Here is a 25062-nt window from a genome sequence, read left to right as displayed (position 1 = left end):
GATGAGATGTGAACGCTAATCTGTTTTTCCAAGCAGCTATGTGGACTCTTAAAGACGGTAGTCGTTTGCTATATCAATTTAAAGTCAGATAGTGTTCAGGTTAAATGCTACAGTGGCCCATAAGAAGTCCAATGGCTGGATATTAAACTAGACAAATTCAGATGAGAAATAAAGCACCATTTCTTTTTTAAACAGTGATGGGGGATTAGCTATTGGAACACACTACTAAGGGAAGTGGTGGATTCTCGATGTCTTCAGATCAAGACTTGATGCCCTTCTGCAAGTTATGCTTTAGTCAAACACAAGTTACTGGGCTCAATGGAGGGGTAATTGAGTGAAATTCTCTAGCCTGCGAGATACAGGAGGTCAGACTAAACGAGCCAATGGCCTCTTCTGGCCTTACAAATCTATGAATCTATATGAGTAAAGTAGCTCAGTGCTAACTGTACACCAGAATATGGGAGTCCCATAACATTTCACACCTGAGTCATGGACATGATTTGATGAGATTGACACCTAGTCTGTGGTTGTTCGATGGGTGACTCTACTGTTTAATGGCTGAGGTTGGTTGTGGGACCTTAACTGTATTTCTGTACTTTTAAAACCTTTCAAGTATAACTTTAATTTTAAATTTCCAGGCCAACATTGTTTATTTCCTTAGAAAATATTATCTCAAGGGTTCTTCCCTTTAAGTAACTGACAGATATGGAGTTAAGGCTTGAACTATCTACCTATAAATAAATACTCTGGGAATTTCTTTAGTTGTTAAAAACACTGGTGGGATTGTTCAGTCACAGAAATCCCCATGGAGCTTACAAACTGTGCAGAGATGGATCTCTATCCTCCCCAGACTGTCTGCCACCATTACCTCTTATGGTTTCCTCCTTTCTGGTTCCCACATGGCTCCCCACTACATGGAGAAAGCTGCATATGAGGCATGTTAAGTGGACTTATTTCATGGAATAAGTGTGGTCACTACACTACTAGGTGGGACCCCTTCCATCTCCACACTGCCCGCTCTCAACTGGTTCCCTCCATTGCCATTATCCACAGTGGGGTCATGTGGAGTTTATAAACTTAGTATCAGGAATATAAGGAAATGATCATCTCTGCAGAGACCATAATGTGTTCAAAAATGTATTTTAACAGCTAAATAATTTCAAAAGCAACCCTCTTCCACCTAAAAATAGCCCAAGGCACCAGTCCTAGAGTAAAACAACAGATTAAAACCCATCTGGGGGTTCTAAACCAAACTGTTTTGGAGTTTTGACAAGTCAACATTTCTCAGAAAACAATGGAGAAATGGAATCATCTAATTGTTTTAACTTTCCCCACTCCCAAATGTCTTGTCCAGTTTGTCTCAAGCTTTCCAGGAAATTCTACCATGGTATAAATCACGTTAAGATTTTGGTTTGGTGGAGTAAAGGTGAGGGGAGGTGAAAACACAGTTGGTAACAGACAACTAGTGTGAACCTCAAATGCAGTCAACTTCTATTGCTCTTGTTTTAAACTAACCCAATTTTTTTACAGCAAGGGTGAAAGTGAGTAAATTGCCAATCTTGGTCTTCTAAAAAACAAACAAACAAAAAACAGCTCAGTAGTGTTACAGTTAGCTGGTATGAGGACCCAACTGACCCTCTCCCATTTCTGTCTTTTTACAGTTCGTAGTTACATCCTTACGTCTGCAGGGGCTAGGGTCAGTCAAAGCAGCAGCACTTAGAGTAGCAGACGCTGCAGAAGCCATCGTAGTTCTGCAGCACCCAAGAGCATCAGACCGGTTTTTGTTGGAGAGACCATGTTGGAGAAAGGGAGACCTATGCTCCTCCCAAGAAAATGGGGTAGTTTTTTTCAGTGGGGAGGTGGTGGCCAAAAAGAGAAAGGAGCACTCATTTCCTGGCAGGCCCTGCCTTTGAGGCTATCCTAAATAAATACATATTTAAAAGCAACTAAATAGATAATTATCAAATGCTCTGGCTCCAACTAGTAAGTCTAAGGGAGGATTATTGGGTAGGACATAACCTTACTTTTAAAGGAAGCTAACAAACTCCACTGTAGTTGCAGGTTAGCCCAGAATACTCTGTTATGTTATTCTCCGGTTGAGTGTTTTATTTGGCTTTAATCAGTAGAGAACACTTTGGGTGTTGTGAGCTTACCTGTCTCTGTTCTTTACCAAAAGGTTTTGTTCCACTCCTTCCATTAGGTTCCTAAAGCACTGGTCAAGGACCTCTCGTTTGTTGTCAGGCTGGCTGGTTATCAAGCTTGCTCTTAATTCACTGAAGTACTGTGATCAAAAGGCAGAAAATACTTAGGAAACAAACTTTGGAAGTGAAAAGCAGAGGTTGCTCACCTGTAATCAGAACCCTAAATGAGCTCTGTGCATTCGTACTCTTGAGATGCGCCGATGGTGCAGCATGCATTGCTGGAACGTATTAACACCAGTGCCTGTTGGAGTGCTCTTGAGCACCAAGCAGCTCACAATGTTTGGAGTAAGAGGTTCATAGAATCATAGAGTATCAGGGTCGGAAGGGACCTCAGGAGGTTGTCTAGTCCAACCCCCTGCTCAAAGCAAGACCAATCCCCAATTTTTGCCCCAGATACCTAAATGGCCCCCTCAAGGACTGAACTCACAACCCTGGGTTTAGCAGGCCAATGCTCAAACCACTAGCTATCCCTCCCCCCAGCATGGTGAACTGGCTGCCTCAGTTCTTTTGACTGGTTCCTTAGGTCCTAAGTTGAAATTAGGACACCCAGGAAGAGGGACGGTGTGTGGAGAGTGTGGATATGTAGAGTCCATCTTGAAGAACTCCAGTTACAGCTGAACAGCCTTTATTTCTTTGTCAGATGGCTCCTACCCATTCCCACTCTTGGGAGTCCGGCCAGAAGCACTCCTCCCTCTGGACAGTGGGATGAGACGGCCTCTGACATATAGACTGTAATGCTTCTTTACTGGACCAGGCGTCTGACCTCGATGCTAAATCTAAGCAATAATGGTTTGTGGAAAGTATGAATTGGGCGATAGGTGGCAGCTCTACAAGTTTTTAATATGGGAATGTGTGTAATACAGGCCACGGAAGTGCCTTCACTCTAGGCGAGGGTGCTCTAAGCCTTTCTGGAAGTGGAACAGAAGTGTGTTCATAACACTCTTCAATACGGAGGCCAACCCACTTGAAAATGTTATGTGATGCCATTACCTGACCTGTACTTTCCCCCCATAAGAGATAAACAGTCTATATGATTTTCTGCATATCTCTTTAAATAGAAGCCATCCAAGGTGTGCAGCCTAGCTTCTCCTGAGTAAGAGTGAGGCCTAAGGAAAAACACTGGCAAGTTTATGAACTGGTTAAGATGGAATTTTGTTACCATCACTTTATCTTTGTGAAGGATTGTAAGAGTGGGGGTCCGCCATGAAAGCCTACAGCTCACTCACTTTTCTGTAGCTATTCCATCTGCTAGAAAAGGATATCTTAATCAAGAGATGAAACGGGGAACAGTCTCCCATGCGTTTGAAGAGAGACGCCATGAGCTAAGTAAGTACTACACTGAAGGCCAAGTTCTAAAACTGTCAAAGTCCTATGGCACATGCTGTCAAGTGGAGAGTGTGTGTCCCCCAAAGTAGGAAATATTGCTTCCACCTGTAAAGTACAATTTTGGCTCCAGTTAAGGAGGCCAACAACTGTGCTGGGCTTTTTAACCCCCTTGGGGGCTGGAGCGGAGGCTGAATTCCCAGCACTTACGGATCCCTGGTGCTTCAGAACTGGAAGGTTTAACTCTAATACTTCTAGCACTAGCATAACTTGGAGGCTATTCTGATGCACCTTTCTGATCCTGGGAGTGAAGAAGCTGCATATGGAGCAATAAGAACGCAAATAACCTTCCCCAAGCAGGCCAAACAACACACATGGATGTTGAAAACAGGAAAAATGGCAGGACAAGTAGCGCACCTTTGAACCCAGATTTGTTTTCAAATTCCATAATATTGGAACAAAAGACTGGTGCCAGAGCAGTAAGATCCTTAGTACAAAACAAAACAAAACAAGAAAAGAAGAAGAAAAATAAAAAAAAACACCAACTAACTAAAACCTAGCTAAACAAAAAGATGATTGCACTGGCCATGATCCATTCTGATGAATCTGGGTCCCAGGACCACTGAGGCTGCTGGTCTATCTGCTCCCATGGTTGAAAGGAAGCAGGGTGATTGATGCTTCCTGCCACTCTTCCATAGTCGCACCCTCTGAACATTCAGAGTCAGGAAAGGTAGTAGTTGTCAGAACACTTCAAAGGGTACCGCTGCTGGAAGATAGGTTTCACAGTCCAAGCTGTACCATTGGTGTGTCCCAGCAGAAGCCACTGGAAGATTTTAGGGCCAAATTTTCAAAACCTGGCCACAAATAACTGCTGATGAAATTTAGGTCATTTAGGCATCATGCACAAGATCTAGACTGCACCCCCAAAATTGAAGGTGCATAAAGAGAGGCCTGGATAATGCTAGGCTGAAAATCAGGCCTTTGCAATCCCCAATGTGAATTTTAAAAAGCATCTATCCCAAGCTCTAGGGGCTTATACAGATACTGAAAACGTGCAGAAAGCCAGAATGAAATGGCTTTCTCATTGGTCAACCCCCAAAATTAAAAATATGAATTGCCCAACAAACCTATAGCCTCCCTCAACCTGCCTGCCAACAAAAGGCCGAGAAAACAGAAGAGCCTTGCAGCAAGGCCTTAATATTACAGATCTGGGCTCTGTCAGCCCAATGGGAGAATAGGAAGGGCAAGAATCTTAAAAGGCAATGTTGTTTAATGCCATGTCAGGAAATGCCTTGACATCAGCCCCCTCCCTTTAAAACCAGAGAGACGTTAGCTTGAGCATCTCCACTGACCACAATGGCAACAGTCTTATGCATGGTGAGGAGCTCTTCGGCAGGTAGCTAGCTCCCAAACTGTATAGGGCCTTATAGTTTAAAGCCAACAGGCAATCAGGGCAGATGATGAAGAACATGGCCTAGCCCCAAGATGGCAGAGAGATGGATAATTCTAGCACAGCCCACAACCCAAAGAAAAGTCAAGATTGTCCATGAGTTGGTTTCTTGAGCAGTGGCTTCTCCAGAGCTTCCTTAGAGAGAGCTGCCATGAAGGAAGGCACTCAAAGTGAACAAAATGTGGACAAGGATACATTTTTTCATAAAAATTGCCTTCATCAATAGTTTGACAGTTAACTGCAAAACTTCCTCCACTGATAAGTTTGTCTATGGGCTGCTACCTGCCAGGAGCTGATCCGAGATCCCAAGTAGTCCTGAAAGGGTTTCTAAGCACCTTCTGCAATGGCATCTCTTTTGCTAGCAGCCACGTTTGCCCGGATTCCCATGCCTTCTTCTCCACTAACCTGGTAATAGTTTGGTTGGAGGGCAATAGTTGCTTCAGTGTCCTAATACAGAAGGGATTTCCTGCAGCTCTGCCTGCCACTGTGGGCCAGTTTCCCTTTGCTGGTGTAACCCAGCTTGTGTACTCCTGCTGGCAGTTAATGGAGTGGTGAAGTAGTGCCAGAAGCACCTGCAACCCCCCCCGTACTGTGAGTAGGGTGACTCAGGAGGGGTGGTGACAAGAACGGATTCAGCATCCTTCCAGTGTAGCATCTGCTGATGATGCGTCTATGAAACCCCAAGTGCAACTGCTGCTGGGGCACAGCTATTCTTGCAGGCACAGGCACATGCAAATTGCACTGATCTGCACCCATGAGGCATATCTTCCTCTTACATGTGAGCTGAATTATGGATGGACAAGATACCACTAAAACAAGTGAGGAGACCACCAAGCAGCAAAAGTACAGTATGAGTAACCATTATGGTTGCTGGTGGCAGGAAATGTAGCTACACAGATTATGTCCTGAATTAAGGGAATCTATTTACCAGCAGTTGGCTGGAATGAATTAAAAACAGTCACTTCTGCAGTCATGCAAGCATGTTTCAGACCTTTCCTGTGGCCCTGCAGAATAAGGCATTGAAGTGTATGGGGTGGAAAGAGGCAATCCAACGGGGCCTTCACGCCTCATTTATTCTCAGAGCTAAGCCTTCCAGGGAAGTGACCCAGGTAGGTGACATTCCCCTTCCCCACCCTTACAAAAGAGATTGTGCCAGAGCTCAATTGGTGCTAAGTAAGGGTGCATGTACACACACATTTCTGACAAACAAAGCCCATGATCATTAGAACTAGTCTAATTTAAGTAGAAAGAGAATACTCTGCTGCCACATATTTATTTCTTAGGGTTCACCACTGCACAGTTTTATCTTCAAGTGAAATATTTAATTTCTTCTTACATTAAAGTGGCTAACAGTAAAAGCACATAATTAATATGTAGTCAAGCTAATATTTAAATGCTATAAATCAGAGGCATTATATAAACAAAAGTGTCATCTTGAACAAGATTGGGAATGCACAAAACTACTTATTTCCCACTTTTATAATGATGCAGTGACTCAGAGCACATAGAAAATGATTAGTTTTCCTCCCAAAGTAGGAAATATTGCTTCCATCTGTAAAGTATAATATTGTGATGTCATAAACTTTTTCTAAACACTGAATTTGCCCTTATTCCCTCTCAATCATTTTAAAAGAACTGCTCTCTCTTATAGAGCTTGGATTTAAATCACAATAACACACCAAGAAGATGAATGACAGTGCTATTGGATATGGCTAAAATTGGATCCTTCAGCACAGGTGAATGATGAGACAGCGCTTCTCTTTTTGATATATTTTCTTCTTCTATTAGTTTCCCTCCATGGTTGGGATTTCAGTTTGAATTTTAATGTATGCGGCTGCCGCTAATCTTAGTGTCTTATTTTTTCCCAGCACTATCTTATTGTATAGACAATTCATTCTCCAAAGCAGTAATACACTGACACTTGTGACTGCCCAAGAGATAAAGCAATTCTGAATAAAGTAAGATCCTGCTCTGAAGTATGGAGAATACTATAGGTCAATATCTTCTGAAACAATGTGTTGCCATACACAGCAAATCGCACAAGTTTAGACAAACTCACATTAATTTACTGAAATTGTTTCCTTTTCAGACTATTATATTAAGCCACTAAGGCAGTGGTGGGCAACCTGCAGCACGTCAGGGTAATCCACTGGCAGGCCGCAAGGCAGTTTGTTTACATTTGCAGGGCTGCCTGCAGCTCCCAGTGGCCAATCCCTGTGGCCAATGGGAGCTGCGGGAAGCACCGACCAGCACATCCCTACAGCCCATGCCGCCTCCCGTAGCTCCCATTGGCCACTGGGAGCTGTGGGCAGCCATGCAAATGTAAACAGACTGTCGGCAGCCCGCCAGCGGATTACTGTGCCAGGCTGTGTGCAGCCTGCAGGTTGCCCACCATTGCACTAAGGCGACATGCTGAGTGTATCCTAATATAGACAGTTTGAGATCTTACGGACGGGATGGGCGGAAGAATGTTCCCTTGGTTAGATAATCTGCCTTGGAAGCAGACACTCAAGATTTCAGTAAATATGAGATATGGGCAAAGCTCACAAGGTTCAGATAAATCCCTCAAAGACCAGCTGCTTCTCTGAACCTTTCTGGCAGAGAAACTGGGTTAGAACTCTTGTCATTCTTGCAAGATTTCCATTACATCCTTGTTTGGGCTAAGTGGTACGTAAGAAGAAAAGGAGTACTTGTAGCACCTTAGAGACTAACCAATTTATTTGAGCATAAGCTTTCGTGAGCTACAGCTCACTTCATCGGATGCATACCGTGGAAAGTACAGAAGATCTTTTTAAACACACAAACCATGAAAAAATGGGTGTTTACCACTACAAAAGGTTTTCTCTCCCCCCACCCCACTCTCCTGCTGGTAATAGCTTATCTAAAGTGATGACTCTCCTTACAATGTGTATGATAAACACCCATTTTTTCATGGTTTGTGTGTATAAAAAGATCTTCTGTACTTTCCACAGTATGCATCCGATGAAGTGAGCTGTAGCTCACAAAAGCTTATGCTCAAATAAATTGGATAGTCTCTAAGGTGCCACAAGTACTCCTTTTCTTTTTGCGAATACAGACTAACACGGCTGTTACTCTGAAACCTGGTACGTAAGAGTACTTGTGTTTGCAGGGTTTCTACGTCTGGCTGGACCCTGGAAGATCAGAGTTGCAGAAATTAACAAAAAAGTTAATTGTACTTTTGTGACCCGCAGGTTGGGCTTGAGTTGTTGGGTGAAGGTGTGGCTGGATTTTTCTATTACATAAATTAGGTCATTCACCCCCACTGAGAGCAGCTCTCCAGCACTTATAAAGCATCTGTGCTGGATACTCTCCTCCACCCCCTGACATGGGTAGAAGGGAGCAAGACAGCAAGGAAAAGAGGTGGGGAATTTGAAAGGGTGGCCAATAGCTCTGTGCCATGTTCCCTATCCCTGAATGCATGGGCTCTCTCTGCAAGATCTGAGGGGGTGAGAACGGGAGAGCACCTGCCCTTCCTTGCCAGAGGCTACGGGGGAGGTGTGTGAAGCTGATAGGCAATAGCAGCATCACTCCAAAGTGAGCCTTACTGTCAGGGATGGGGTGGCTGGAGAGCATCATGAGGGCCAAGGTTCTGCTGTTGGGCTGTTCTCTGCTTTCCTTTCGATAACTGGTATGTGTGGTATTTGTAGGCTGGGCATGAAGGAGAAAATATGGCTCCAAATCTCTCCAGTGAAACTTGGGTGATACTTTGAGTAATGTTTCCACTGGTTAGGAAAACCTACAGGAGGGGGTCACAGAAATCTATGAGATTGTGAGGACTAGAAACCGTGGCTTTATATTTATCCTAGTCTAATGCCCAGTGCAAGGATTGGCAGTCTTGTAAGTGACTTCTAGTTTTCAATTATCTAAAAAGTGGTGTGCATTAAGGGTCAGACATGGCAAAGAACATTTTAGTTTGTTAAAGTCTTGAAATCTTTGTAAGTCTATGAGCAAATGCAACTTTATGTTCAGTAAGGTACAAGTTAATTACTGAGCAAATATAGTGAATGCAAAGAGCAAACATGACAAAATCTGAACACTCTTCTGTTTTATAGCTAGTATCCCCTAAAACTGTGCTTAAAGGGACAATGCCAGCTTGTTTAGTCACCCAAATATAGGTTTTGTTACTGATCAACACCACCAGGTTTGGCAATGCATAGTATTAACAAGGATGTTTAAAATTATCAGCAAAAAGAAGGGTTTTCAGTTTTGTTTTTGCCTGGAGTCAAAACATTTCCAGCACCATTCACAACACAAATGCTACTGCACTGGACTAGTGCATGAGAAGCAGCAACTGATTAAAAATTGACTAGCTTTGCTGCCCAAGCTGAGGGAAATGCAAAAAGTAAACAAACAGCATACATTGTGAAAATTAATTAAATTTAAAAAAATCAGTTTCAACACCAAAAATAAGATTTAATAATATTTAACTTAAGCTTCCCAACAGAGGATTTTATTTCAACCATCTCGGCAGACACAACAGTGAGCATGTGCAGAATGAATCTGGTAGCATTTCTGCAACACTTACCTTCTCATTGAGAAGTATAAGCCCTAGCAGTGGTCTGGACACAGACCACTGGTTTCTGCAATCCTCAAAAATGATGGTGTTCATCAGAATCGACATCATCTGAAAGAAAATGCATTTATTTTGCATTAGTTTGTATATTTTGTCCTATAACGTGTGATTTGGTCCCAAGGATTTTAATTAATGACTGCCCAGAAAAATAAATGATCCCTTTTCAAACAATGTTGAACTCCTCCTTGGCATCATGTGTGTGCCCAAATACGTTATATCCTTTTCTACACAACTCACTCTTGTATAATTATTCCCATACCCAACAGATGCCATTATCAGTAGGAAGTTCTAGAAAAATGGCACCCAAGGTTTGTTTAAAGAAAAAACTAACCAGAAAACGGACTACATCATGACTTGACATTTATCCCTGTTCAGACAGCTGGGATGATTTGTATCAGATGCAGACCTCACTACAGTGACCCGTGCCTTTGCCCCCTTGAGGATGGATCACTTCAGTGTGTTCTGTCTAGTGCTGATCTTTACCACTTCTCATACACTTCAGATGATGTAGAAAATGGCTACCTAAAAGTCACATCTATGCTTAGTAATCTGCACTAGTTCCAAATTCATTTTCAGATGCCACTCAAAGTGCTGCTTTTAACCTTAAATTGGATGGGTCCTTGTTACCTCAGAGACCACCCCTTTCCTTGTGGGATACTTCAGTATTTGTGATCAGCTGGGGCACCTGAGTTGAGAGCTCCCTACTTTTGTGAAGGCAAAAGCAAAGACAGAGAGCTTGTCTACAGGAATATTTAGTTTGCAGCCAGCTGGGGTGTAAATCTCTCCCCCACTAGGTTGCTGCACACTAACTGTCCATGTGGATCCTGCTGACATGCATTAACAGTTCTTTAGTGTGCTTTGATCTAGTCCCATTTCAAAGTGGGCGAGATCAAAGGGCACTCAAACTTTTAGTGTGTCAGCAGGATTCAAACAGCTTCTAAGTGTGCAGCAGGTTACTGAAGGGTAGATTTACACCCCAGCTTGCCGTGAAATAAATGTTCATGTAGACAAGCCCTAAATCAAGAGACTTAGGTACTGTTCCCAACTCTGCCACTTATTTGGCACGTGAACTTCAGCAAGTCATTTCGCCCCTTTGCCTCAGTTTCCCCTTCTGTATAAAGGAGATAATGATATTTACCCACCTTTGTAAAGCACTTGGACATCTAGGAATATAAAGCACTAGGTATTATTACTATTAATCCAGGAAGGGTTGGAGGCAGGGCATTCACAATGTGGGGGTCTCAGTTATGGAATTAATTGTCCCCATTGGTTTGCCGGAGCCACAAGTGGCTTCTCTTCAGGTAACAATGCAAGGCTTATTAGCTCTCCTAGGCTTTTTCCAAGTTTGGCTGCAAAGCCTATTACAACTCCCAGGCTTTTGCTGGGAGGGATGGGGTTCTGTTTCAGGGGAGGAGGTATCTGGGAAAGCCTTATTGTTGGGTATTGAGTTATCATTGTTATTTGTAGCTTTTGTAGAGATTGTATGTGCACCCAGTGCATTGGATGAGCCTGAGTTTAATAAAACAAAATGAATAAAATAAGCAAAGAAACCATTTGATGATAAAATGCCCTACGATCTTCTGGAAACACATTAGAGCCCAAAATGCTAAGGGGCACAACACACATGAATCTAAAAAGTGTCTGGTTGGGATTAGACAGAGTGAAAATTCGTAAAATGCCACCAACAAAGAACTTGACTCACATTTGTAAAATATCTACTAGCCCTAAAACCAAATACACACAGAGAATGTGGAAAATCATTAAATCATTTCTTCTAGGCCAATGAGTAGCTATGAGCTGAGTCCCCAGAGAACTACCACACTGCAAACCAGCCTGTAATAACTGACCAAGGCTAAGTCAAACAACATGTTTCATTAAATGAAAAAAGATGAATCCCAGTACTACAAATCACTTGGAACAAGTAGATAGCCAAAAATTATTTGAAATTTTGATGCTAGGAGCACACGGTGCGGCGTGGGAAAGGCTAATCCGTCACTTTGCTTTCCCATAACATGCATATGTCAAGCTACTTTTCAATTACCCAGGATAAAGACAATAGTTCAATTAATGCAAACACTAAAAACCACTGGGGAAGTAATGACAGGAACTTCGTTGATCCTGAAACATGAACAGCAGCAATAATAATTCCTCATAACTCTATAGCATCTTTCATCAGGGGATCTTAAAGCAAGCACTTGAAAATACAAGGGAAATCTTTCGGAGGCAAAATGGAATCACCCAAGTTTGCATTCAGCCAGGATATCAAGATTGATACACCCCTACTTTTTAGGAAAAGGGGCCACTGGATATGTAATGGTTGCAAGTACAGTAGCCAGGCTTTTAGTATTAAGCCTAATTCGAAAGATGGAACCTTCTTGAGCAGAATTTACCCTACTACCAATCCTGGGGCAATCGTTCAATACTGACTGAGAGGGAAGAGTGCCATCTACTAAATCTCCAAAACCATATCATATAACACATGAGCATTTCTTTGAGATTTCAAGTCCCAATCTATGTTGGTACAAAAATAATAAAGCAGGAAGGCAAAATGCATACCCTAGTGAAGCTCCTGGCCATAATCAGCAAAGAAGCTCAACTCTCCTCAGTGAAAGCCAAATGGCGCCATTACTGGACAGACTCAACCTTCTCTACAAGAAGGCTGTGCCCTCAGTACCTGGTGTGTGTTGGTGGTCTGTCCCTACTTACCTGGGTAAAAGCTACATGCATCCCTTCATTTGGGGAGAGCTGCCAGTTTTGGGTTCAGTTTAACCGACACCTGCCTCAGCTAATACAATGCTGTTAGGAAGTACAGATATACAGCTTCTTCATGGACTGACTAGTAAGACGGAAACTACAGCTTTTCCTTTCAGACATTGCTAATTTGGGAGGGTTTCTTCTAAAACACTATGGCTTTCATGAGCCAGAATCTGGTATGAACATTTTATAGTACAGGTGTTCAAGTCACACTGGAACTGAAACAACTCCTGGAGTGTCTGAGGAAAGCATTGAGTAATGTCCTCTATTCCCATGGAGTAATTTATCCGAATACAAGTATTTATGTTAGCAGTATGTATGGAACTGGCTGAATCAGCCATTTTCTTAAAATAAAATTAGCTATAACTAGTATTTTTGAATTAGCTGGGTGACAAAACCAAACACTGTTGAAGGAAGAGGAATCTAGTTATCACTTAAACTAGAACCAACCCCCTCATCCTTCCAGTCATGTACGCTAATAAGGGGACTGACACAGCAAGCTAAAATTGCTACTCCAGAACTGACCTGCAGATAATAAAATTTTTCAGCTGGGCTAACTGATTGAAGAATGATATACCGGGGAGTCCATTGAGAATAAATAAGTGTCACAACAACAAGGCAGCTCTGCGCTTCTACACCACAGCTCATTTGAGACTTGTAAAGTGCTTTCCACATATCAATTTACCTCCCCGCAGGCCTGTGAGGGAGGCCAGCATTATCCCATTTCACAGACGGGTTAACTGAAGAACAGAGGGTATGTGATTCAGGGTGTGACTACTGCTCATGTAGACAAACCCGGGCTAGCTTTAAACTAGCCAGTTTGGGTACCAGAGCAGTGAAGCTGTAAATGCCCGCCCACAACTCTGGGTAAATACTGGTGAGGCTAGCCTGTGCTGACGCCTGTACTGCTGTAACTTCAATGCTACTGGTACCTGAGCTAGCTCGACTGAAGCTAGCTAGGGTATGTCTATATGAGCGGCAATCACACCCTGTGATTGCACTGTGGACATACCAATAAGGTCACAAAGCAGTTCAGTGACAAAGCCAGGAACAGAGCCCAGGTCTAACTATTGATACCATTTTATTTGGTCCCGAAATCCAGTGATGGGAATTGTGGGAGTAGGGATGCATTTTTCCAGCAATGCTAGCGCTTCAGAGTCTCTTTCTTGGGTGCTAGAGGAAAAACTCCCAAAGACATCCCTCACTATAAAAATTCACTCCCAAGGACGCATAAGCTGCCTTTCTATTGAAGAGCCTTTTTTGCTGCTTCATGTTGTCAGTAGGACAGAACTTGCATCACAGCAGAGCCTATAACTCATTTCTCTCTCTCTTATGTTGGTATGAATATTTTATTCTATAGCAACCAATCACATTTTAACATGCTTAAGAACTACACTATGTAAGCTCAGAGACAGCATTATGTGATAGAAAACAACACTTTGCCAAGGATTTGGTACATTTTTAAAAGCGCAAACAGCTTTTAATCAAACACTTGGCTGTTAAGGAAATTTCAAATATTACAAATATTCAGATTTTTGTAGTTCTGCACACAAAGTTTTTGATGAGTTTGTGTGTCTCAGGCTCCAGAGAGCCACCTCCTAATTTAGAAACCATGAATACGAATTTCCATCGGCAATGGAGCTTTCACTCCTTCCTTCACCAACAGCTCCCTCTTCAGCAAGTATATGGAGCATCATTTTCTAATAAACTGTAGTGGGCACTAACTGCTCCAAAATTGTGAACCAGTCCGCATTATCTCGCTCTACAGATTATGGGACTAGCTTAAAAATAATGATAGTTTTTAAAAATATAATTAATTTAGAGTTCTTTATATTTGCCTTTGGGTTACTCAGGTTTGAGGGTACAGTCAGGTCACATTTTCACATTTTGCTTTGCAACCAAGAGGGCTACATTCAGACTTTTTTGTTGTTGTTTAAACTGAGATTCCCATGCAACATCTGGATTCCAGCAGTTTGGGCCTTAAGAAAAATCCCAGAATATCATGAGACTTGTGATAAAATCGTGAGAGTTGCCAACACTGAGTCTAGCCTGGGTACAGTCCTCAGAGTTGTCTAGCTTTTTTGCTTCATTTGGGGGAAAATTAAGGTATATATGATTGAGAAGTCACTCCTGGGGTCCCAGTCCCAGGACATATATATGAATTGAAATATGCATGCAGCCGTTTCAGCAGACTGAAACACGATTTGCTATAAACTCTCTCGATCTACTTGTGTCACAGGTTATATCTATTGTTTGCATATTACTGGCTAAGAGATAGGTCTATTTTCTCACCCTTACACCCACACACAAGCAGGATATAGATACGGAACACTAACAAAAAGTCTGGCAAATACTTATTCATGGGGTGTGGCATTTTGCATGGTTCACCTGACACACATGCCTTTGAAAACATGACCCAAATGAACAACCACCTTCCATCCACAATTAATTAAAAGAACATCTGATGCCAATATATTTGAAAATTAGTTCTGACACGGTAAATGACTTACAAATTAGTTCTGAATGCTACATTTTCTAGTAAGTAGGGCAATTTGTTTCCTTCACTATGATCTCCTCACAAGTCGACACTCTGAGTAGAAACAAACATGATCCTATTCAAATTTAATACACCTTATCACTTGAGCATAATTAACTGATTGCTCTTTGCTGATGAAGTACATATCAGTTATGGCTGGAGCTAAATGAACCAGTACAAACCTGGCTATATTCTGCCTAATCAGGCTGAGTGACACAACCACCCTATCTTACTGCTGTCAAACGTATAGAGTAAATAAATCCTTAAGTGCAGCATTGTCTGCTGGTCCACTGTTCACTTTCTGAACTATAAATTCAAAGGATGAAGTATTTAGAAAGAAAATTTCCATGATCACTTGTCCCAGCCCGATATAAGACAAGAGGGAGGGTTATTGAGAAGTTTGTTAGCTGCCCAGTGCACACTTTCCTTGCATAAGTTAACAGTGAAAATTAGTTAATTGTTTCACCATACCTGCACATCATAAAATCACCACAGAACTGGCAGTTCCCTCTGAAAGGAACCCAAGGTTAGACTGGCAGGGGGTTACCACAGGTCAGAGTGCAAGTATCATGTCAGAACTGTCTGGGGAAGTTTGCACAGAGCCTGCAGTGAATGAGCTGGTCTCAAATCCAGCATGAACACTACATTTATTCACTGACTTTATAAGGGGAAAGATATGAGCCCTTCCCATTTACAAAACTGTAACCACCTAGTGTAGTTTTAAAATCTCTATTTTCCTCACTGTAAATTGGCAAGCAGAAAAATGGAGTTTCACAGTTGTTCTGACGTTGTTTTAATTTTTCCATTATTTCAGATACTCAATATCCCCTCCAAATTCAATCTTTTAATCAGTTTGGGCCTGATTCTGAAAGCCTCTCTGACATGCAATAGTATCTTACTTCACCAGTGGTCCAATGAAATTAATGGAACTACTCATAGAGTGAGAAGCTACTAACCTCAAGTATCAAAGTCTGGCTCTTTCTCTGGGAAAGAATTATCTACAGTACATATGTCACCACTTACTCGGGAGAAGATACATTCAGAATGATAGCTCTAGGTTAATTAATGACAACTGTATGCAATGTGTCTATTCTTAATATTACCCACACATCACACTGCAAACAGTTTTACTTTTCCTCTGTTGAAATAAACTGTAATAAATTATTTATTTCAATGGCAGCAAAATGTAGATCAACAGGATAAAATGGACTATGTAAGGTAAAAGCTCACTTTCATCTCCACGTTATGTATTTGAAACTTTTGGCTAGTAGTAAATTGTCTTTCAAATGGTTGACAAGCTTTTAAAGCAGATGTTTGCACTGCATTAGAAAGTAAATACAACAGCTGGGAAAAATGGAAGCTGTTATATTCTTGCAAATGTGCCATTCAGAACTCAACACTGTCCCCACAAATTAGGGGGGCACAAACACCAAATTTAAACATTTGTAATTTGCTGTAGATGTTTTAATATAGTGGCACATATGTATTTGTGCTAGATCCCATCTAAGTACTGCCTGCATCTGAACTGTTCATTTGAAGGGGTGTAACAAAGGGCATAGCCGCACCTTATCAGAATGTGGGGACGAGTAAGGCTTATGGGTGATGTACATCACCTATCATATGGGTGGTCAGTCTCATGAATGACATATCATCTAGTACGAGGGGAAGAGGTCTCGTGGGTAGTGCATGGGCTAATTTTGGCTTCTGTGGGGGTGGCATGGGTTAAGTATAATGAGCGACAATCTTAACTTTGGCAATAGGAAGAAGGCTGAGGAGTGAAGTAACTTCTCTTTCTGCATGGGAGGGGGAATAAGATTTATTAGTTTAATTATTCACTTCCAATATGTATTGCCTTGCTTCTGTCTACACTGAATTTCATGTAAGTCTTCTGTTGAATGTCACTTACTCACATGCTGCCTGAAGTGCTAGATTTTGTATCTGGATAGCTGATGTGGCTGACAGATGTTTACAAACCCATGTATCTGCACAGCTTCCTTTTGCCTACCCATATGTGCAGCAAATTATTCTACCTTGGGGCTGGAATAACTTACACTTGCAAAATGAACTCAGTAGCTGCCTTTTCCTGATGGTGGTATTCAGCAGTCTTGAGCTCGGACATTATGATGGTCACTTCAAATTAATTCCTGCCCCTATTTGAGATGCCATTTCCAGTACAGTGGCCATGAGGATATAAAGGGTCCATAGCATTATCAAGGGATGACAGAGTTCTGACAGAACAGGCTTTTAGTACTGAGCCCTTGACTGCACAAATTTTTACACTTTGCAGACATGTGTGTGTGGAGCAGGGACAAGCGTTGAGGTCTTTAGATATCTTTACCAGAAATTAATAAAAAAATGAGTACCTATCTTTTCGTAACCGTTGTTCTTTAAGATGTGTTTCTCAAGTCCATTCCGTTCTAGGGGAGTGCATGCCCACGTGCACAGTCGTTGGAGATTTTTGCCTTAGTGGTATCTGTAGGGTCGGCTGTCGTGCCTCCTTGAGTGCCGAGCTCATGCATTGGTATATTAGGCACTGCTAACCCTACGCCCTCTCAGTTCCTTCTTGCCGGCATCTCCGACAGAGGGGCAGGAGGGCTGGTAATGGAGACTCACGAGCAGTGTCCTTGGAGGTGGGCTCGGAGTTCACAGTCTAGTGGCTTGCAGTACTGCTCTACTGAAGCCAGCATCATCCCAGGTCTGCTGGGTAATTGCGTAACAGGATGTAAATGTGTGCACGGATGACCAGGTGGCCGCCCTACAGACGTTCTGGATAGGCACCTGAACTAGGAAAGCTACTGAAGAGGCTTGCGCCCTGGTTGAGTAGGCAGTTACAATCACCAGAGGGGGCACCTTCGCCTGATCGTTAACAGCAGCGAATGCAGTGATCCAAGAAGAAATTCTTTGAGTGGACACTGGATGACCTTTCATCCTGTCGACCACTGCGATGAACAATTGCGTCTACTTGTGGAATGGCTTGGTTCTTTCAAAGCTAGTGCCCTCCTGACATCTAGGGAATGCAATCTATGTTCCTTCTCCTCCTCCTTATGCGGCTTTGGAAAAAAGACAGGCAAGTAAATGTCCTGGCCCGTATGAAACTGCGAGACCACCTTGGGCAGGAAAGCTGGGTGTGGCTGCAGTGGGACTTTGTCTTTGTAAAAGACCGTATAGAGCGGTTCCGATGTAAGCACCCTAATCTCAGAGACCTGGCGGCGGAAAGTTATTGCAACTGGGAATACGAACTTCCAGGAAAGAAGAAGGAGAGAGCAGGAAGCCAGGGGCTAGAAGTGTGGGTCCCATGTGCCAGGACAGGGTTCCTGCCGTATGGGTAGAGGTACTCAAGGCCCTTGAGGAACCTAGCAGTCATGTCCTGGGCGAAAACTGACCTACCCTTGAGCGGTGGACGGAAGGCTGAAATAGCGGCCAAGTGGACCCAAGGAAGAGGCCTTGGATCTTGAGATGCAGCAGGTAGTCCAGGATTAACTGCAGCAAGGCTTGCTTGGGTTGAATGCATTTATCCGAGGTCCAACAAGCAAACTGCTTCCATTCGGCCAGGTAGGTCGCTCTGGTGGAGGGCTTTCTGCTGCCCAACAGGACCCGCTGGACAGTGGCCAAACACTGCTGCCTCTGTTTGCCAGAAGCTGGGAATGAGCAACAGGGGATGGATCACTTGATGATTACCTGTTCTGTTCATTCCCTCTGGGGCACCTGGCACTGGCCACTGTCAGAAGACAGGATACTGGGCTAGATGGACCTTTGGTCTGACCCAGTAGGGCCATTTTTATGTTCTTATGTTCTCCGCATTTAACAATGCAGCAGCCTGGCCACCAGGTGCAGTCCACCAGCTTTGAATGCAGAAGACTGCTGTGGTTTTAGGAGAGCAGGTCGGGCCTGAACGGCAGCTGTAACAGAGCAGCCACCGAGAGGTCCAGCAGTGTGCCAAACCTGTGATGGCGCAGCCAAGTCGGCACTATTTGCCCAGTCCTGCTTGATTTTCATGAGTACTCTGTGAATTAGTGGTACTGGAGGGAAGGCATACAATGGAGCCCCCGACTACGGGAGCATAAAAGTGTCTGACAGGGAGCCTCTGTTGATCCCCCGAATCAAGCAGAAAATGTGGTATTTCCTGTTCTGCCTGGCTGTGAACAGGTCCACCCAGGGAATCCCCCACCACTGGAAGATTAAGCTGATCATTTCCGGAAGGAGGGACCACTTGTGGAGAGACAAGAATGTCCTGCTGAGGCCGTCTACCAAACCATTCCTGGCCATGGGGAGTTGCGCAGCTATGAGATGGATGCCGCATTGTACACAGAAGTTCCATAGCCTGAGGGCTTCCTGGCAAAGGGCAGATGATCTGGCCCAGCCTTGCTTGTTGATATAGCACATAGGTGCTGTGTTGTCTGTCAGGACCTGTACCACCCTGTTTTTTTTATGTGAGGTAGGAAGGCTTGGCAGGCCAGGTTAAGTGCTCTGAGCTCCCTGACGTTGATGGGTAGGGAGTGATCATGACTTGACCAATGATCTTGCATGCTGAAATTGGCCAGGTGGGCACCCCACCCCAGGGTCCAAGGCACTGGAGACAAGGGTCACCGACAGGGACGGAGGGAAGTGAACCTCCTCCAACACCGATGCAGGATTCTACCACGATGTGGGTGATGATAGTATGTGGTCTGGGACCCTGACTCTCACATGGTCCATGCTGTGTCTGCTGGGGACATAGACTGACACCAGCCACATCTGAAGGGGACTGAGGTGGAGCTGCATGTGCTGGACCACATAAGTGTAGGCTGCCATGTGGCCCAACAAGGCACATGTGAGCGGTGGTGAGAGGGAGGGTTTGCATGCACAAGATCAGGACCGCCATGGCTTAGAACCGAACCTCGGGGAGGAAGGCTTTGGCCTGAGTAGAGTTGAGGACCACTCCAATGAACTCTGTGTGTTGCACTGAATTAAGGTAGATTTCGTCTCGTTTATTAACAGCCCCAGGTCGCGAAAGGTGGAGTAAACCAGATCGAGATGCCGCTGCACCTGATCCTGGGACCAGCACTTTATTAGCCAGTTGTCTAGGTATGGATAAATTTGCACCCCTCGGCACCTCAGGTAAGTGGCCACTGGCGCTATGCACTTTGTAAATACTCTCGGAGCTGATGAGAGACCTAAGGGCAGCACTGTTAATTGAAAATAGTGGTGGCCCAATACAAAACGGAGGAAATGCCTGTGCCTTGGGAAAATGAAAATATGTGTCCTTCAGGTCGAGGGTGGCGTACCAGTGTCCCGGATCCAGGGAGGGAATAATAGAAGCCAGAGAGACCATGCAAAACTTTAACTTCTTGAGAGACTTGCTGAGGCGGCGCAGGTCCAGAATGGGTCTGACGTCCCTTTTTGCTTTTGGGATTAGGAAATAGTGAGAGTAGAGCCCTTTCCCTTTCATGTCTGGAAGGACCTCCTCCGCTGCCCCCAGGAGCAGGAGGTTCTTGATCTTGTGAATGAGTAGCTGCTCATGAGAAGGGTCCCTGAAGAGGGACAGGGAAAAGGGGTTGGAAGGAGGGTCGGTCATGTACCGCAGAGTGTAGCCTGAAGATATTATGTCGAGCACCCAATGGTCTGAGGTCAGCCACGATCAGGCCGACTGGAAGGAGCGCAGGCGGCTGAGGAAAGAGCAGGAGGGTGGATCCTGAGAAGTGACTTGGGCACCGTCCTCAGGCGCACCCCCAAAACATCTGCTTCTGGCTTCCATGGCTTCTGGAAGAACCAGGCTGGGCAGAGGAATGGGAAGAAAGGGTGCCACCGCTTAAACCCTTTATCTCTGTCCTTCTTCCTGTAGGTTTTAGAGTAACAGCCGTGTTAGTCTGTATTCGCAAAAAGAAAAAGAGTACTTGTGGCACCTTAGAGACGAACCAATTTATTTGAGCATAAGCTTTCGTGAGCTACAGCTCACTTCATCGGATAACTTATCTATTACCAGCAGGAGAGTGGGGTGGGGGAGGTATTTTTTCATGCTTTGTGTGTATAAAAAGATCTTCTACACTTTCCACAGTATGCATCTGATGAAGTGAGCTGTAGCTCACGAAAGCTTATGCTCAAATAAATTGGTTCATCTCTAAGGTGCCACAAGTACTCCTTTTCTTCTTCCTGTAGGAGCTGGACTGGGGAACACCCCAGGACCTTGACGGGGGCAGAGGAGGCGTGGGACAGAACGGCTTTCTAGCCTGCTGAGGAGTGTGTAGGCCCAAGGAACGGAGTGTGGCACGGGAATCTTTAAGGCCATGGAGTCATCCATCGGTCAGTTCTGAGAACAGCCCTGCTTCCTCAAACGGAGGTCCTGAAAGGTAGTCTGGATCTCCTGGGACAGCCTGGAGGACTGCAACCAGGAGCTGTGCTTCATGACCACCACAAAGGCAACTACCCTAGCCGCCGAGACTGTGCCATCTCATGCCATCTGGAGGGCGCCTCTCGCCCTGCTTTTGCCCTCTTCCACCAATGTGAGGGACTCCTGGGCTCGGTCCTGTGGAAGGCCCTTCTTCAACTTGCTGACGGAGTCCTACAAGGCCTAGTAGGGCCTGATAGTTGGACACCCGAAAATTGTAGGCTAGCTGTCGAATAAATTTTCCTGCCAAACAAGTCCAGCCTCTTAGCATCTTCATTTTTCGGTATGCCGCTCGCCTGTTCCTTTAATTGATGGCAGACGTGACCAGGGACCCCGCTGGAGGGTCGGCATACAGGTAATCAAATCCCTTTACCGGGACATAGTACTTTTTTTCTGCCTTCTTGGAGGTAGGCGGAATGGAAGAGGGGGTCTGCCACACAGACTTGGCAATTTTAAGGACCCTGGGTGGACAGGCAATGTGACCCAGGTCGGGGTGGAAGAGGGTGTAACATGACTCATCAGACTCCTCCGCTAGCTCCTCGACCTCCAAGTTCAGCCTGGCAGCCACCCTTTTAAGCAGGGCTTGGTGCTCCTTGAAGTCGTTGGGGGGCTGCTCATTTGCGAGGGGCCCACCACTGCTTCGTCCGGAGATGACGAAGACAACTGCACTGCAGGGGGAGGGGCGGTTTCCCCATACTCATCTAGAGATGGCTCCTTGGGTGTCGGGGCCTGCTGTGTTGCCCCCCACGTCAGATTCGGCACCATGCTCCGACTCCAGTGCTGGCTGTGTTGGGGGCAGCTTGTCTGATGCAGTCTGGGAGGAACACCCCACAGGTTCCAGTACTACCACTGAGCGGGCCACTGCCCCTGCCTCCATGCTGCCACTGCTGTAGATGCCTGAGTCTGCTGACTGACCCTTGTTGGCAACCGGTAAGGAGAGGGCAAAGAGGGTAAGGAGGGTGCCTGCCCGAAGAGCAGTACTGGGAAGCTGGAGACTGGTGCAGCGACCGGGAACAATCCTGCACCGGGGGGATCGATGCCGAGGAGATTGCCCAAGTGATGGTGATCTGTACCGTGATGAACTCTGGTGGGAGGCTCGACGGTACCGTGGGTATGGGGATCGGCATCGTGACTCAGATGTCCCGTGCCTTGTAGGTGGAGACCTTGGTATCAGGGACCTGTGTCTTCTAACTGGGGACAGAGACTGTGGTGCTAGGGTCCAGGGCCACTTTGATGGGGACCAACCACTGTGGTCCAGGGACCTGGGACGCTCCGCTGCTTTAGAGGGTGGTCCCATAACCAGCTTGCCCGTAGATGCTGGGTCCTTAGCTGGGTCGATTGCCTGGCTTGGCATCTGCGATGCCGGCTGGCCTACTTGCTCTTTGGCTGCCGGGTCTGCTTTGGGCACAGATGACCCTACTAGGGGCTGGGACCCCCCGCCACTCCCAGGAGTTGGAGGTGGGTCCCTGGTTGGCTGGGGGTCCGACCGCAGTGGTACCCCTGAGCTGCTCAGGAGCGGGCACATGGCCTGGCCCCTTTCTCGGTGGTGCTGGCGGGCTTTGTCAACTTCGACCACTTTTTAGGTACTGGAGAGGGGGAATGGTGCCTGGTGGATTCAGGTGCCGGTGGTGTGCTGCACACTGATGCTGAAGTGCCAGGTGAGGAATCCGACTGAAAGGGCTCTGAGGTAGGACGAAGCGTAGCCTCCGTGAAAAGGGCCCTCAATCGGATATCCTGCTCCTTTTGAGTTCTATGGTGGAAGTTTTTGCAGATCCTGCTCTTCTCCTTTCTGTGGGACCCCCCCAAATACTTTGAACAGCTATTGCGGGGGTCACTAATGGGCATCAGCTGGCTGCATGATGAGCATCGCTTAAAGCCTAGGGAACAGGACATGTCCTGCTCCGAGGCGAAGTCCCAGCCGGGACTCTAACTCCTAAACTACTAGTCTAACACTTAACTTAATGGTCTAAGTACCTATCAACTAAAAACAAAGGAGACAGAAAGTTGGACTGTAAGAACCGCTAACACTCTTGCCATGCAAGAAAATGTGCTCTGACCAACCGTCACGGGTGGTAAGAAAGAACTGAGAGGGCGTAGGGTCGGCGGCGCCTAATATAGCAACTCATGAGTGCGGCACTCAAAGGGGTGCTACAGCCGACCCTATGGATACCGCAAAGGCAAAAATCTCTGATGACCGTGCACGTGGGCACGCACACACCTAGAATGGAATCGACATGAACAAACACTTAAAGAAGAACTCATTCTCTGTCTTTCAGCAAAGCCTGGCCTTTCCAAAATAAAATTATTATTACTGTCTCATATGAGTGACTCTTTGCACTCCCCTTGCAACAGTAGACAGGAGCACCTCCCCTTCCTGGATAACCATTCTTATCTGAGTGATGACGGGAATACAACTGTTTCAAGTTCCAGAGTCTCTGGACAAATGAAAGGTTATAGACAATCTGATCCTCTTAGTAGCAGAGGACTGTAGTTTCACACACTTCCTATGACAATGCCCTCAGCAGGAGTCTGTTTCTCTGTAAGTAAGCTCATCACTTGTCAGCATCTTCCCTCCCACCCTGCCACTGTTGCTGGGACTTGCACTGTCCGCCTCCCTTAAGATGCTCAGACATAAGCTGTCTCCCGACTCTGTCCAATGTTTTGGGAACTGCTACTCCCCTCCTCTAAACTGCTAAGACTGTTGCTGGCTGCCCCCTGCCCAAAAGCTTTTGAGATTTGGAGCATGAAGGCAGGTAGGAGAATCCTTCTCATTATGGCAGGATCTCTGCCCAGAACGGTCTGTTCTCTGGTCTTCTGCCCTAAGATTGCAGAACAGCCTCCCAAAGCTGCTTTCAAGCAGGGAGACAGGGTGAGGTTAGACAAAGTTTATTATGGACATTATCATTGAAAATAAACTGGAACTATTAATTTAAAAACAGTTTTGGGTTAATCTATAGAAGAGTTGAAAAGCAAGATGTGGAGGGGAGGCTAGGGGGTGAAAGCAGCACTAAGGGTATGTCCTCACTACAACTTGGACAGTGCCTCCCCACCCAGGTAGACCGACCTGCACTAGTTCTACTAAAAACAGCAGTGTGGATGTTGCTGCACAGGGGGCAGCTGGGGCTAGCCACCTGAGTATGGAGCCAGAGGCTCAGGTGGGCTTTTACTCAGGCAGCTAGCCTCTGCCACAAGATCCACACTGCTTTTTTCAGCATGCTACCTCCAACAGAGATAGTGCATCTGTCTACCCGGGCTGGGAAGCATGCTCCCAGCAGCAATGTAGACATACCCTAAATGACTAGTCCAAGGTATCTCAGTGAGTTTGGGGCAAAGCAGTATATAGAGCCCACAAGTCCTGACTCCCAGTTCCCGCTCAACAACACTCTCTTCCAAAATTATTATTATTTATTATCTGTATTATCATAGCACCTAGAAGTCCCAGTCATGGATCAAGTCCTCGATGTGTTAGGCACTGTACAAACACAGAACAAAAAGACAGTCCCTGCTTCAAAGAACTTACAATCTAAGGATAAGAGAACAGACAACAGATGGTTACAGATACAGGGAATATAAGGAAACAATAAGACATTATCGGTCAGCATGAGAGACAGTGGTCTAAGCAAACTATGGTAATCCTACTTGACTGCATCAGAGTAGAGTAACAGCATATTTAGGGAAAGCTGATCAAATTATTAATCACCAATAAATTATCCAATACATTTAGCCCTTCTTCTATTTTCAAATTGTTCACACATTGATCTTAATTTCTATAAAACGTATTTGTCATTTGCAACTATTTTTAACAAATAATTAAGACGACGTTTGGTAAAGTAAATCAGT

At 45.0% G+C, this 25062-nt stretch overlaps 1 protein-coding gene across 3 annotated transcripts in view; it reads right to left on the bottom strand.

The window, feature by feature from the left end:
* RANBP17 (RAN binding protein 17) overlaps positions 1-25062 on the bottom strand; it is a 268639-nt gene that overhangs the window by 2907 nt on the left and 240670 nt on the right. For all 3 annotated transcript variants that reach the window (XM_084636664.1, XM_084636665.1, XM_084636666.1), the window contains 2 exons: positions 9521-9619; positions 2154-2281 (listed from right to left, as the gene is read on the bottom strand). In XM_084636664.1, coding sequence (XP_084492790.1) covers positions 2154-2281; positions 9521-9619 — 227 coding nt within the window. The remainder of the gene's footprint in view (positions 1-2153; positions 2282-9520; positions 9620-25062) is intronic.

Source organism: Lepidochelys olivacea (genome assembly GCF_965140295.1).
Source record: "Lepidochelys olivacea isolate rLepOli2 genome assembly, chromosome: 8".
In the NCBI taxonomy this organism is placed as follows: domain Eukaryota; kingdom Metazoa; phylum Chordata; order Testudines; family Cheloniidae; genus Lepidochelys; species Lepidochelys olivacea.
This window is presented reverse-complemented; position numbering and strand designations above follow the sequence as displayed.